This window comes from Anomaloglossus baeobatrachus, chromosome 12 (genome assembly GCF_048569485.1).
Source record: "Anomaloglossus baeobatrachus isolate aAnoBae1 chromosome 12, aAnoBae1.hap1, whole genome shotgun sequence".
Lineage (NCBI taxonomy): Eukaryota > Metazoa > Chordata > Amphibia > Anura > Aromobatidae > Anomaloglossus > Anomaloglossus baeobatrachus.
The window spans coordinates 46,227,670-46,243,137 of NC_134364.1; the positions used below are offsets into that span (position 1 = coordinate 46,227,670).

The window sequence follows — 15,468 nt, forward strand, 5'->3', positions numbered from 1 at the left end:
TTTTTTAGTGCATTTTAGAAGTACAAAAATGCTATGCTAATAAATGTCACCATGTTCATTACTAAGGACAACGGTAGTGATTCCTACAATTACAGACGAGTCCCTTGCTTCTTCTGTCACAGCAGTTTATACACATCGTGTAATGATCGTCTGTCCTGTATATATTTGCTTACAGGAAATGCAAACTGTGTCACAATTCAAAGTACAAAGGTTGAGGGACGAGCCGTATGTAACTCCACCCTGACTGATGGAAAGTCATTTTGCTCGTCCCTTGGACATCCCTTGTGATTTGCAGATTCCTTCATGTATGTGCTCGATCTCCCAAGAGTGAAGTTCAGAAATAAGAACTGGATTTCCTGTTTTTCACAGTCAGATCTGAAGTGAAGACAGAAGTGAACTGAACTGATGAGAAGAAAACTCAGAAGCACCACATCACCATGCTTTCTGAGCATATACGAAGTGTCCTCTTAGCTGGTGGACTTTTCCTCTACCTGTTGGCGGGTGCCATGGTCTTTCAGATGTTGGAACAAGATGCGGAGACAGATGTGAAGCTAAAAACAGAACAACACAGGTTGGACTTCTTGAAGAACCACTCTTGTCTTACACAAGATACCTTGGAACGCCTTATTAATGTAAGCTCATTTTATGATAGATATTATTTCGATACCTTACCTGAGATGTCTTTCACTGAGATAACCCACTTTTATCTATTGGGTTATATACATGGAGATGTTCTCCAACTAATTTTCCCCTACAGCTAACTAGGTATCTCACTGTCAGCCATAATAGGAGAACCTTATCTTCTAGTTCTGAAGCATGACCTGTCCTGACCTATATTACACCTTAGTTAAACTTTAAGTGTTGACAGTGACTTGGAAGACTTGTTTCGTTGGATGCACAACTAATAATTTTGATCTGTGATGTCCTGTTCTTTGTTTGGAGCTACAGTATTTTATTTCAGGCAAGATGGGTGGAATTTCTTGAGGTTAATTTTTACACACATGCATTACGGTAGGCTGAAAATATTTTTTCTCTTTTTGATTGTAATTTTTAATGTCACTTTTGCCTGTGGTTGTTTTGTCTTGTACCAAATCTATCAAAGTATGATTCATTTTATGCTTTTTTTCCCCCATACAGTACTTGTATACTGAGCTTTTTTCAACTTTTTTTTTCTCCACCTCCTTTCTTTGGAGAGGGGAAATAGAACTTTTTAGAAAAGTCGTAAATGATAAATTTGACTTACACCTATTTGCATAGCTAACTTTGTCTACTTTACTATCCACATTTTAATAGCAGTGAGACCGGAGTAAAATATCTCAAGAATAGAGTTGAACGAGTACCTAACTATTCATACTCACTATACTCATAATGTGTACTGTTTAATACTCACATATTCACTCCGAATAGTGTGTGCAATGCAAGTCAATGGGGAATACTCGCAAAGTAACGAGTAACTCGAATTCTGCACTATTCGCTAATCAAACGAATAGTACGACATTCAGGTTACTCGTTACATTGCAAGTTCTTCCCCATTGACTTGCATTGCACGCGCTATTCGGAAAGAATACGCGAGTATTAGACAGTATTCGTTATGAGTATAGCAAATACGAATAGTTAGGTACTCGCTCAACTCTGCTCAAAAAGTATTGTGCAAGTTGAGCATGAGACAAAACTGGTATAAAAGCTTAGATGAAATACTCACAACATATAATAGCCCAAATTGTGCAATAAGCCTTCATAATATTGTTCACCCTCATGAGCAGGGTCAGCTGTAAAAGCGAAATGAGGGCTCAGGTGTATTATTCATTACCATAAGATGCTGGTTATCTTTAGTATTTTGACTATTTACACTTTTGTAGAAATACAAATTACAGCTCATTGCTACATGTTCTGTAACTTTCTTCTTCTAACTTAAATTATGGAGGATAATCGGTGTAATGATGACATATGGCTTTAGCAAGGCATTGACAATAAAGGTGTGATCGTCACCGACTTTCTATACAAAAAGAGAATTACCATTGAAGAACAAGAGATTGTAGTATTTTTGTTTAATCTAATATACTGTAGCTACATAATAGTAGGAAGCAGATATGCTCTTTGAAGTTAAATGGTTGCTCCTAAAATAACTGGCAAATTGCAGGGTTGTCTGAATTTTGGGACCCCAGCTATCCTCACTGAACCCCGGGCTGTGTAGAACCCCATCTTAAATGGAATGGAGGTTTACATGCTCAGTCTTCACTTAATTCATTGTCTATTGGACTCCCGGAAATAGTTGATCATGGTGCTCGCGTATTTCTGGCATTTCACACAGAGAATGGATGGTGCGGAGGTCGAGAATGCAAACCTCTCCATCATTCAAGACATGATTGAAGAGCCTTGATCTCAAAATCTCTGAGACTTCTAGTGGTTGGATCACTGGCGATAAGAAAATTATTCCCATTTCCCAAGATAGAGCATAATGGGTTATTGTAAGAATAATCTTTTAAAGAGGTGGTGTCATAAAAAATGGAGATATGTGTTTCTTATGTACATATCTTAATGCTAATGTTGAGCTAGTGGCCATTGAACAGCTTAAGTATATAGCAACCAGGCGCATATATAAAGATAAAGTCGCAGGTAAGGCCTGTACACATACACACATAGACCTATGTATTTCTATGGTTTAGGACACACGTAAGTATTTGCGCACGGAACATGTGTCCATTCCGTACTTACATGTGTCCGTGTGTTTCTCACGGCGACATGTCCGTTTTCTCTCCGGCATCATGGGTGTCACACAGAATGCAAACGTATCACACGTAATGCAAACGGACCACACAGATGTGTTCCATGTAACACGCACCGGAGACAACACATGTGTCTGTGAGAAAAAAAACAAACCTTTACTCACCTTCTCCAGCCCTGCAGTCTCTGCCGCTGCTGTCACTTGCTGTCGACCGCCGCTCATTATGCTAATTGAATATTCACTTCACTGTGGCCGGAAGCTGCAGCAGCGGGGAGTCAGCAGGACCGGAGACCGAAGATCAGCACCACGGACAGCGACGCCAGGGACAGGTGAGTAGAAAGTTCTCGTTCTCCGTGTGTTATCACGGATAACACACGGAGAACACAAATGTGCCATACACACGGCACACCGAGGGCAATACGCACCTTTGACACGTCCGTGAAAAACGTGCGTGATTTTCACGAACGTGTAAAAGAGGCCTAAGGCTGGGTTCTCATATATCAGTTGTGTCTAGCTCAGACATAAAATAACTAAAAAAAAAAATAGTCCATTGGTCATACATCCAGAGGTGGACAGAAGAGCACATTTTTATTCATTCAGGCTGTGTGCCGATGATGAGTTTTAGTAAGTTTTTGACACTGGCCATTTTCACTGAGTCAAAAACGCATCGTCTTAAAGTTTCAGTAAAGTGGATGGGAAAAATAATATTAACTGGTTCAACTGATGGCCTATAAAAAGGGTCTCATTACCAAGGTGCTACACAGAAAACAGCTCATAATGGGTAAAACCAGTGAGCTGTCTCAAGACCTTCACAACCTTATAATTGTAAAACATACTGATGGCATTGGTTACGGGAGAATTTATAAACTAATGAAGGTTCCAGTGAGCATTTGTCACAATGTGACTGAATGAAAGTGAGGGACAGGGACTCATATACTGTTTCTCACGCTAAGGGACCATAGACTATCCCTAACATCTGGATTACCCCTAATAGTGGAGATGCCGGTGTCTTGTGCCCCACTAATTTCCTTTAAAAATGTATTTAGTTACGAAATTGGTGACGTGTTCAATAATATCTCCTAGCACTATATATATATATATATATATATATATATATATATATACTGTATATATGAAAGCAGTGCCCTTAGCCACTCTGTTGGAAGCTAATGATGGTACCGCACTGGTATTTCACTACCAGAGTTAAAAGATATAAGGAGATGTCATCAGCAACTATAGTGTAAACTGAGTACAATCTCATGTGTCTAAGTGTGCATGTGGTTTTAGTGAACTTGTCATGAAGATTATAATCTTCACACTAGTGACATGTATGTAGGGGTGCTTTGAGGCTTGACTTTGAAAATTCATTTTGGAGTTTCTCAGCAATTCAGTGTTGACATTGACTCCAATGGGTGACAGTGTTGACCCATTGGGTGAACATTGCACGTGACGATCTCCTGCCCTCCCTCACCACACCCCACCTACCTCCTGTGTCTGCTAACAAGTCACTCATTTCTGTGACTTGCTTACCATGTTGGCTGTCGGGCTTACACGAATTGGCCAATATGTAAACTAAGTATCCAATTTTTTCCAATAGCAGTAATGCAATGCCAAAATTAATATATTCATTGTTTGCATATTTTAGCTTTTTAAAGTGCTGCTCTACATATTTTTGTAACTCTGTTGACTTTTCAGTGTGCACCTGTTGACAACTAGTGGATGTGCTTGTCAGTCTTTTATATTTGGATTCTATTCCTTTCTGACTGAGCATGCTCTTCAGCCAAGGTGTTTTCATTTTCGCTGGTTCCTATCTGCCCATTATTTGTAGTTTTTTTAAACCAGGATAGAGGCGTATGAGGATGGGGTCCAGACATAGAGAGGTACACCTTGTCGTTGGCTGTTGGACTTAAGCAAATTGGCTAATTTGTAAGCTAAATATCTCGTTTTCTCCAATAGCAGCAATGCAGCACCAAAATTTCTAATTCAATATTTGTATATTTTAGCTTTTGAGAGTGCTGCTGTACAAATTTTTGAAACTTAACGTCCCATGACCAAGATCTCAAACGCATTAGTGCCTGGTACAGCCCTCAAACAGTAAGGCTCTCATGACATTGCAAGGCCAATTCAGTTGATCTGCACAGACACCAATGCAGGCACTATCGATCTGAGAAGGCAGGTCTCTGGAGGTGGGTGGCAGTAGGGAACAGGGTAGAAGGGCAGGAGAACTTCCAAGTGCATTGTCCCACCGAGATGTGACATGGAAGTTTTTACAAACTTCGCCGACTGTCATGGCGGCATCGGGGTCTGTTTAAACTATGGATTCTAACACTCTGCCTGATAACTTCTCTGATGTCTGTGTGCCGCCCCCGTGGCAGCAGCCGAGCTGCTCGGATCCGGATGCGACGTGGCTCGATGGTCTCCGGACCCGGGGGTCGTGCGGCCACTCAAAGGAAGAGGGGTATTTACAGGGGATTTTATTAGAGTTCGTGATGCCCCTCGTGGTATGTGGTAATTAGGAGTACCACCGCTGCAGTTGGGAGTACCCGGGAGTGATGGAATGGGGCAGCCAGATGTTGTGACCCTCCACGAGTAGGGGGAATGCCCCAGGGCTCGTTGATGGTGAGGGGAAAGTGCCATTGGATGCAAAAGGGGGTCACTTGCGTACTCAGTCAGTCCATTAAGCTGACACCGACAACTGGATAAACCAAAGTTCTGGATACCGTTGCCGCTGAGGGGAGCTTAGTTCGGGTCCCGTCCCCAATGGTGCTGCCTGGTGATCCGTGACCTGCCTCCTGGCACTAAGTTTACTTCTCTGTTGGTCCCGGTAGTATGGAACTTGCCGGGTCCCGCTCCCCACTATGGCTAACTGAGGGAGCTTGCTCTCAGGGTTTACACTTGGGATTTCCTGGACCATTTTGAGTGGAAAGTCCTATCCCCCTTGTTGCACTAGTACCCCGATTTTGGAGCGGGTGGAGAGCAGATCTTGAAGGCTCCATTCTCGTCGGGTATATTGTCAGGTTGCCTGAAGCTACTCCCTGACTTGGGGTCCACATACCCTGTTGTGCCTTGGTCCCAGCCCGGTGATGGTGCAAGGCCGCTGGCTGTCCTCCTCGACAGATCCGTGCCCCTTCCCACGATCCCCTGCGACCGTGGATCCAGCTCCTCTAGGCCCAGACCACCGTCTGCCATCTAGATAGCTTCCTAGGAGCCCTGCTCCTGACTTCCTATCTCCCTCACTTCCAACACACAACTCCCTACTCCTGACACTCCTGACCTCCCCTCTCCAACCCTCCAGGTGGGCGACCCTATTCCACTCAGGCCGTCCACTAGTGCGTTTGGTAGGTGTGGTGCAGAGTGTACCTAAGATTTGATTAGCTGATGTAGGCAACACCATATAGTTGGGGACCCATAACCAAGAAGGAGGTGGATACTGCATGGGAGGGCAGATTGTGCAATACCCTGTGACGACCTGATAGTCCAGGGGCGTCACATTTGTAATCAGTGCAAGCTGACTCGGGCGTTGATCAAGAGATTGGTTGTTCTTAGGCAGGCTAGCAAGAGTTAATCTTTGCTGGTCTGCTTGTTAGTCTCCTTTTATCACATGTTGTAGGGGAGCCAATCAAATCTGCATCCCTCTGATATATGTTGGCTAGATCCTTCCTTCTATGCCAGCTATAGTTCATCGTAGCTGGTCTGGTGAGGTGTTGTGATCCAGACTAACTGGTGGTTGTAGTACTTGTTGCTGTGTGCGGTTGTGGCATTAACCCTTGTGGTCTTTTTGTTGCTACCTTCCTGCTCTTGCTTTTCTCCTGTGTCTCTCATTGTTTGTTCCTGTGTGTTTAGAGTGCGATTTTAGGTTTTCCCCTGTTTGTCCTAATCTGTGTCTCCATCTAACTTCTGCCCCTACCTTTCCTGGTGGGAGGGGGAAATCAGACTAGTTCTTGTCAGAAGCATAGCCAGGCACAGAGCTCAGGCATCTTCACCATTAGGGGTAACCCTGAGGTTAAAGATAGCCTAAGGACCCCTAGCACGAGGGACAGCATAGGAGCACCTGTCCCTTGCTTTCCTACAGTCACAACGTGACACCTGAAGTATTTGTGGCTCATTTGGATAAGACCTACAAGCTGGATTGCTAAGAAATGCCAAAGCAGATTTCTAAAATAAAGGTATGAATTTAATCAGCATCAAAGCACCTGTAAATACATGTCATTAGTTTGAGGTATAACATCTTCTTGGTCCCCTTTAAGTTTATCGCATGGCCACTCTTTTTTAGACATCACCTATACATTTAAGGGTATTATTGCAAAACTGCATTCCCTACTATAAAAGGAACAAATAGTTGGTTATGTTTTATGCTAAAGTGGAGCTTTATTTTAAGAACAGGTTATCACAGATGCAGTTAAGCACGGAGTGAACCCATTACTAAACAGTACTTCAGAGAAGCAGACAAACTGGGATTTCAGCAGCTCCTTCTTTTTTTCTGGGACTGTCGTAACCACAATTGGTAAGTTTGGTCCCTTTTATACAGTATTTATTTGCTATCACCATTGTAATGTTTTAGAATATTTCTAAGGTTATGGAGGCAATTTTGTCTTTCCCCCCAAATGGACATAACAGGTTTGTGGATACTTTTATGAGAATGGCTGCCCGCCATTACATGTCTGAAATGCATCCGATCCCAGATGCCTGTCGATTTTGCTGAGTAATGCCTGCTTTACAAGTTACAATTAAGCATACAATATCGTATACGATCGTAACCACCCCCATCGTATGTGCGGCACGTTCAATTTGTTGAACGTGTTGCACAAACGATTATTTGCTGTCACACGTACTTACCCGTCCATACGACCTCGATGTGGACGGCGAACATCCACTTCCTGGAGTGGGAGGGATGTTCGGCGTCACATCAATGTCACGCGGCAGCCAGCCAATAGAGGCGGAGGGGCGGAGATGAGCGGGACGTAAACATCCCGCCCACCTCCTTCCTTCCGCATTACCGGCCGGGAGCCGCAGGACGCAGGTAAGATCTTTTCATCGTTCCCGGGGTGTCACACACTGTGATGTGTGGTACCGCGGGAACATTGAACAACCCGACGTGCAATTTTTAGCAATTGAACGACGTGCGTGCGATGAACGTTTTAAAGTTCAATCGCACGTAGCTGTTACATGCTACAATATAACTTACGATGCTGGATGTGCGTCACTTACGACGTGACTCCGCCGACACATCGTAAGATATATTGTAGCGTGTAAAGCCCGCTTAAGGCTGTCATCACACCTATGATACAAGTTCTTGGGATATGAATGTTGTGACAGTAATAGTGATGAGCGAAGCCTAACTGTAAAGTTCGGCTTCCGTACCGAACACCAAATGTTCGGGTCCCGGACCCAGACACAGACTGGTCTGGGAAGTCCATGTTACAAATTTGCAGTTCAAAATTGGCCACCCGGATAATAAAAACACAAACAAAAAGGTTAAATCAGGAGAATATACTTACCGAGCCTCCCCGCGGTTGTAACGCTACTTCTGAGTCTGCTCATCAGCGCTTATACATATTCACAACTTTTCCTGACTACCGATGGCTCTAATTGACTGCCGGTAGACCACGCCTCCACCCTCTCTAACAGTGCATGTGATTGGCTGCAATAACAGATGCTGTTTGACTGCAGTGTCAAATAAATGAATAAATTTAAAAAATGGCATAGGGTTCTCCCTGTATACCGATACCAGCACAGATAAAGCGTACGGCTACAGGATGCCGCCCCCAGCCATGGGCTTATCTTGGCTGTGTATCAAAATAAGAGAAACCGCTCCCTGACTTTAAAACATATTTCCAAGCCTCAGCTCTGGTCCGAGTGCTGGATTGGACCTTTCAGAACAAAAATAAACAATGGGTTCAGATAGAACAGACAGGTATTCCAGTCCCTCTGGGACATCTCCCCTGGATACCATTACCTGACATTTCCATGATGGGCTCGACACCGAAATACACAAGGGACACCCTCAAAGTTTGGCACACAGTATCAAGCAAATTCGCTCCACTAAACACTTTAGGCCCCCTATCTCCCCTCTTCTCTTGCCCTTCTTTCCATCCTGGTTATCGGAAGAGCGCTTTTCTAGGTTGGAGGGCAGTGGAGGACACCCGCGTCAGAGACATTCTCGTGGATGGTAAGCTGGCTGACTTTCAGGATATTAGATTGCGGCCATTGGGGAGAGGAGCACAGTGGTTTGAGTACATACAGCTGCAGTCGTTTATCGCTACACGGGAGGCAGAGGGCCTGATCCGCAGAACTCTTACTCCACTGGAGGAATTGTTCGGAAGGGGGGGACTCTCCGGATCATGCAATCTCCCTCATATATAGGGTCCTCATCAGATATGGGGGAGCTGACAAGATGAACTACCAGCTGGCTTGGGAACGGGATCTGGGGGAGACCATCTCACAGGAGGAGTGGGTGAAAGGTTTTTTATTCAGCCACAAGATGTCAATTGCATGCTCTGCACAGGAGAAAAATTATAAAATATTAACGAGGTGGTATCAATACCCGTCAAAGCTTCACGCGATCTTCCCACAGGTCTCCCAAGTATGTTGGAGATGTAACAAGGAGAAGGGCACCATGATTCTTATCTGGTGGGAGTGCCAGTTGATAGAACCCTTTTGGACAAAAGTATTTGACAATTACCGATTCATAACTGTGAGACAGGTGGTGAGCTCTCCTAAAATTGCCCTACTTTCCATTCTGCCACAGTCAATCTCTTACCACAAGAAAGACATCCTGAGATTCTGCATAACAGCCGCCCACTCGGTAATTCCAAGACACTGGAAAACGACCAAAATTCCCCCAATCACAGAATGGTATTCGGAAATGACTGATAGCTACAGAATGGAGGAAATGTCGGCTGATCTCTCTGGATATGGAGATAAGTTCTATACAACCTGGAGTGAGTGGATAAGTTTCCATGAATCCACAGATTTCCATAAGCTATTTTAGGGGACCGTGAAATGGTGTGACAAGGGCACTTGCTTGCGCGGAGAGATATGGAAGGAGGAAAAAGGGCTTCGGTTTGACCCTTGGTCACGGGTCCCCCAGGTGACTTCGATCCCTCCCCCCCCCCCAGCCCCCCCCGCCCCCCTGCTTTCTCTTTTTTCCTACTTGTATCTTCCATGCTGCTCTTTACTCATTCCTATCTATAGTCTTGCTGGAGTCTTTAATCTCTCTGGAAGTGACGAACAATATAATATGTCTTAAGATATTCTGTCCCAGGGACCCGGGAAGTCCAAATGTAGTTGTTTTTGGCTACTTTCATAGTATTGCGTTAACTCAGCTACAGAAGGTCACGGGGATACGTGGGTAAAGTTAGGAATGGACGGAGGGATTTGTGTCTTAGGACACAAAAGGACATAACCAAACAGTTCGTTACATTCTTGTGTTGGAAATTTGTATATGTTTTCAATATACGTTCATGATGATTATTGTAATGATGAAAAAATACTTAATAAAAAAGATTGAACATAAAATAAGAGAAACCGCATGCAGCTTTTTTTTTTCAATTACTTAAATAAATAATTTTAAAAAGCGATGTGCGGTCGCCCTCATTTTGATACCCAGCCAACATAAAGCCGGCAGCTGGGGGCTCGTATTCTTAGCCTGGGGAGGCCCATGGTTATTGGACCCCCCCAGGCTAAGAGTAGCAGGCTGCAGCAATCCCGGTTTAGATGCGACAATCCCGGCGCTTTACTTGGCTGTTCCCGATTGCCCTGGTGCCCTTATTTTACAGGTAATGTTCGGGTCCCCACAGACTTATATGGGGTTTGGCGTCTAAGCCAATGTTCCGGTTCAAGTCCGGTCCTGAACGTGTTACTGCTGTGTGAACCTCGCTGTGGGTTGTACAAGGCTTTAAGGTTATATGCAATATTCATAATTTCCTCCTCCAAAATATCCTTCATTTAATTTTAGGATATGGAACAATTGCACCGAAAACAGCAGGTGGACAGATCTTCTGTGTGTTTTATGCTTTATTTGGAATCCCTCTGAATGTCATTCTTCTTGGTCGTGTTGGCAATGCTCTATCGCACTGGTGTTTTAGAGTTGGAAAATGTCTGGTTAGAAAAGGAGTGAAAAAGGTAAAAGCTAAGTTCATGACCCTTGTCATAAAAAAAATTATTCACTTTCTTTCCAAGCGGTTTGTCGCTAATGTTCCCTGCTCAAAGGTCTGCTTTATAGGGAATTTTCACGTTGCAGATGTTCTTGCAAAGTTACTGCAGCTGCATTGCCTTTATATTCATCTCAATTAAGGCTCATTCATTCACACATTGTTTTTCAGTTTTTCACGTGCAATTGCTATCCGTGGTTTTTATTTTTTTTCCGTGGATCTGATCATGGGTTGCTGTGACAGCATGGGGTTTGCTGAAGACCTCCGTGATTGTCATTGCACTGCTCCTTTGAAACCTTGCCTGTGGCCAGGCTTCAGAGGAGACTATGATTCTTACTATTTACAGCAATGCTATACCATTGATGCATATAGTACAAGTGATCAAATTATTGTCTCCTAAGGGGACTATTAAAAATATTGAAAAATAAAAAAAAAGTTTTAAAAAAATATGAAAAATAAATAGAAAAAAACATAAAAGTTCAAATCACTCCCCTCTTGCCTCATTAATGATAACAAAAAATAAAGATATACACATATGTGGTATGGCCGTATTAAGACAAGTCAGATCTATCAAAATTTAGAAATAATTCACATGATCGGTAAACAAAATAAAATTAAGAATGCTGTGCAATACTACAAAAAAATGCTGTAAAAGTGATTAAAACATCATATCTATCTCAAAATGGCATAAATAAAAACGTTTTGCCCTGAAAAAAATATGCCATCACACGGCTTATGGTTCTTGGAAAATGGGTCTTGGAAAATGGCAACTACCCAAATTTTGGGGGGCAAACTTCTGTTTTTTTTTCACCACTAATATAATAAAAACTGGATATGTTTGGTATTGCCATAATTGAACTGATGAGGAGAATCATATAAATAAATGTGAGACCACCAGCGTTACAGGCGCACGGGAGACTGCTAAGTATAACTTGCTTGCTTTAATCCCCCTATCCCCCTCTACCACCATTTTAAAGTGCTAGATTCTGGTCCTTATAGACTTATATAAGGACCGGCGTCCGGGCAGATATCTGGAACCAATTCCAGACCGGAACCGGCTTTTTTTTTAAACCCAGTTGGATCCGCTGATCCTGGGTATCTCCCGGTCCGCCCATCACTATTAATTACTCATTGATCATGCAGGTGCATATTTTGAAAAGTCATTAACAATAGGTAATAAATTAATTTCCTTATAATCTAGTGGGCATCGCGCACTGACAGCTTCTTGTAACCCTTGTACAGATATTTTTCTTTACATACAGGCCTTTATATATATATCTTTTTCTTTTAGAAAAAAGCCAAAATCCTAACAATAATATTTTTCCTGCTGGCTGGCATTCTTGTGTTTTTGGGAATACCACCATTGGTTTTTACAGCGACTGAAAAGTGGACATACAGAGAAGGAGTGTACTACGCTTTCATTTCACTCAGCACTATTGGATTTGGTGATTACGTAGTAGGATCTGGTATGTCTTATCATTGTCTTTATTGTTTGCTTTTTTCTTTGTATGTGATTTTTGTTCCCTTGGATGTGGATACAGTTTGAGAAAACATAGAATCTTAGTTAAAGGGAACCTGTCCAGTCCAATATGCACCCAGAGCCATGAGCAGTTCTGTGTGTATATTGCTAATCCCTGCCTAACCGTCCCTGTATACACTAGCATAGATAAAGCGATCTTTAGAAAAAGTATTTCTAAAGATCTTTTATCATATGCTAATGAGCAAGGGGACTAATTTCCTGGGCATTAGGGTACCGTCACACTTTAGCGACGCTCCAGCGATCCCACCAGCGATCTGACCTGGTCAGGATCGCTGGTGCGTTGCTACATGGTCGCTGGTGAGCTGTCAATCAGGCAGATCTTACCAGCGACCAGTGACCAGCCCCCAGCCCACAGCGACGCGTGGAAGCGATGCTGCGCTTGGTAACTAAGGTAAATATCGGGTAACCAAGCGCTTGGTTACCCGATATTTACCTTGGTTACCAGCGCACACCGCTTAGCGCTGGCTCCCTGCACTCCTAGCCAGAGTACACATCGGGTTAATAAGCAAACCGCTTTGCTTATTTACCCGATGTGTACTCCGGCTACGTGTGCAGAGAGCAGGGAGCCGGCACTGGCAGCCTGAGAGCAGCGGACGCTAGTAACCAAGGTAAATTTCGGGTAACCAAGCAAAGCACTTTGCTTGGTTACCCAATATTTACCTTGGTTACAGCTTACCGCAGGCTGCCAGAAGCCGGCTCCCTGCACATTCAGATCGTTGCTCTCTCGCTGTCAAACACAGCGATGTGTGCTTCATAGCGGGAGAGCAACGTTCAAAAAATGAACCAGCACTGTGTGTATCGAGCAGCGATTTCACAGCAGGGGCCAGATTGCTGCTCAGTGTCACACACCGCGAGATCGCTAATGAGGTCACTGGTGTGTCACAAAAACCGTGACTCAGCAGCGATCTCGCTAGCGATCTCGTTATGTGAGACGTACCCCTTAGTTCCCCTGGCTAGTTGGCTCCATTAGCATGTTAGTACGTCCCTGTGGGTGTGCTAACATGCTAATGAATGCACAACTTCACAGGTTGATCTCACTCACTTCTCTGCCGCCATTGCCGCCTGACGCTGGATTTCGGCTCAGTGCGCATAACCCCGGACTTTCGGTCATGTGCACTACTTCAGTTTGAAGCCAGGACGCGTACACCCTGCTTCATAGTGCACACTGCCGAAATCCAGCGTCGGGCGGTGGAGAGGTGAGTGAGATCATGCTGTGACGCTGCACATTCATTAGGATGTTAGCACACCCACAGGGACGTACTAACATGCTAACGGGGGCAACTAGCAAGGGAAGCAACGCGCTGTCCCTTCGCTCATTAGCATATGATAAAAGATCTTTAGAAATACTTTTTCTAAAGATCTCTTTATCTATGCTAGTGTATACAGGGACAGTTAGGCAGGGATTAGCAGTATACACCCAGAACTGCTCGTGGTCCTGGGTGCATATTAGACCTGACAGGTTCCCTTTAACATTACCTGTGCGCTGAGTTATATACACAATGGACAGTAGTAAATGATTAACCATTTAAATATTTTTAATTTAGGGCCCAAGGGCACTCACCCATTTGATGGATACCGGGCTTTGGTGTACTTTTGGATCATTTTTGGACTTGCATGGCTTTCACTGCTGTTGAGCCTATTGACTTCACTCCTGAAAGATACAGAAAAGAAAATAGAAAAAGATCTTCACAAAAGAAAACAGAAAAAAGAACAACATAAGCAAGAAATGGCCATGAAACCACTAACGTCCGATAAGGAAGGAACAAGCACAAAGAAGCCTCCTTCTAATACTAACTTATGAAAGAGACCTTGGCTGCAGTAGCCAAAAACGATCAATAGAAAAATTTCAATTAGATTTTTTGACAAACAATCTTTTAAAGTAATATAGCTTCTTCCACATTATTCAGATTTAGAAAAATTACATAGATAAAATAGTGGTTACACTTTATGAGTTTTCTGATTGTCTGAGGTTTCCTGGAGGAGACAACATACAGGGAATGTCCCACAAAAGTAGTGGTCATTTGTCCCTCATTTATGCCCGTAGCTGTAACCTGTTGATAACTATGGGTCTGTTTTTAGGTATTTTGTCATTTTCTTAAATGGATAAAATTATTAAGTGCATAGTGAAACAAGCAAGTCTGCAACTTACCTCTTTTAAAACTCAACTTTTTGTTCTTAAAGGGAACCTGTCACCACTTTTTTGGACTATAAGCTGCGGCCACCACCACCGGGCTCTTATATACAGCATTCTAACATGCTGTATATAAGAGCCCAGGCCGATGTGACAACATAAAAAACACTTTATAATACTTACTTAACGGTCGCTCTGGGGTGGATGAGGGCCTAATGGGTGTCTCCGTTATCTCGTGCCGGAGTAACCTCTTTCGGCCATCTTTCTTCTCCTTCTTCTCTAGCCGCGGTGCATGACGGGTCCGATGTCATCCACACTCGCCGGCATTCCGGTCCTGAGCAGGGCAGATCAAAGTATTGTAGTGCCCCTGCGCAGGAACGTCGAGTGTGTATGACGTAGCCGCGTCATGCACACAGGCTTCAGAAAGAAGCCGAAGATGGCCGAAAGGGGAGGCACCCGCACCGGACAACAGAGACGCCCATTAGGCCCTCATCCACCGCAGAGCGATTGTTAGGTAAGTATTATAAAGTGTTTTTTATGTTGTCACAGTGGCCTGGGCTCTTATATACAGCATGTTAGTTTGCTGTATATAAGAGCCCGGTGTCGGTGGCCACAGCTTATAGTCCAAATAAGTGGTGACAGGTTCCCTTTAAGAACGTAGGGATTTGGTTGCTTACATTGCTGGGAGGATCGATGGATCTGGCCAACATCAGTACCCTTGTGCTTCTCCAATACTGCAGATACATTGCAATATGAAAAAGAGCACAATATGGCCCAGTGGCTTAGTCATGTGGGTGATTGAAACTATCAATCATTAGAAGTGCACCTACCCCTGGCAAGAATTTCACCATTTCCAGTACTTTGCCTATGATTAATAAGACAGTTAAAGAGGTTGCCCATGACTATTTCCTTTCTACTA

General features: G+C 43.6%; 1 protein-coding gene across 1 annotated transcript; it reads left to right on the forward strand.

The window, feature by feature from the left end:
• Positions 1 to 300: 300 nt before the first annotated feature.
• On the forward strand, positions 301 to 14,644 carry LOC142257841 (potassium channel, subfamily K, member 16-like). Its single transcript, XM_075330082.1, has 5 exons — positions 301 to 632; positions 7,109 to 7,229; positions 10,683 to 10,849; positions 12,170 to 12,344; positions 13,963 to 14,644. The coding sequence occupies exons 1-5, from the start codon at positions 438 to 440 to the stop codon at positions 14,217 to 14,219; spliced, it is 915 nt and encodes a 304-aa protein (XP_075186197.1). The 5' UTR covers positions 301 to 437; the 3' UTR covers positions 14,220 to 14,644.
• The last annotated feature ends 824 nt before the right edge of the window (positions 14,645 to 15,468 follow it).

Excerpts from the sequence above, each read along its gene's own strand:
- LOC142257841 (XM_075330082.1), top strand. The coding sequence starts at position 438 with ATGCTTTCTGAGCATATACGAAGTGTCCTCTTAGCTGGTGGACTTTTC. Across the intron at positions 10,850-12,169 it reads TTAGAAAAGGAGTGAAAAAG|AAAAAAGCCAAAATCCTAAC; the intron begins GTAAAAGCTAAG and ends TTTTTCTTTTAG. Across the intron at positions 12,345-13,962 it reads TGATTACGTAGTAGGATCTG|GGCCCAAGGGCACTCACCCA; the intron begins GTATGTCTTATC and ends TTTTTAATTTAG.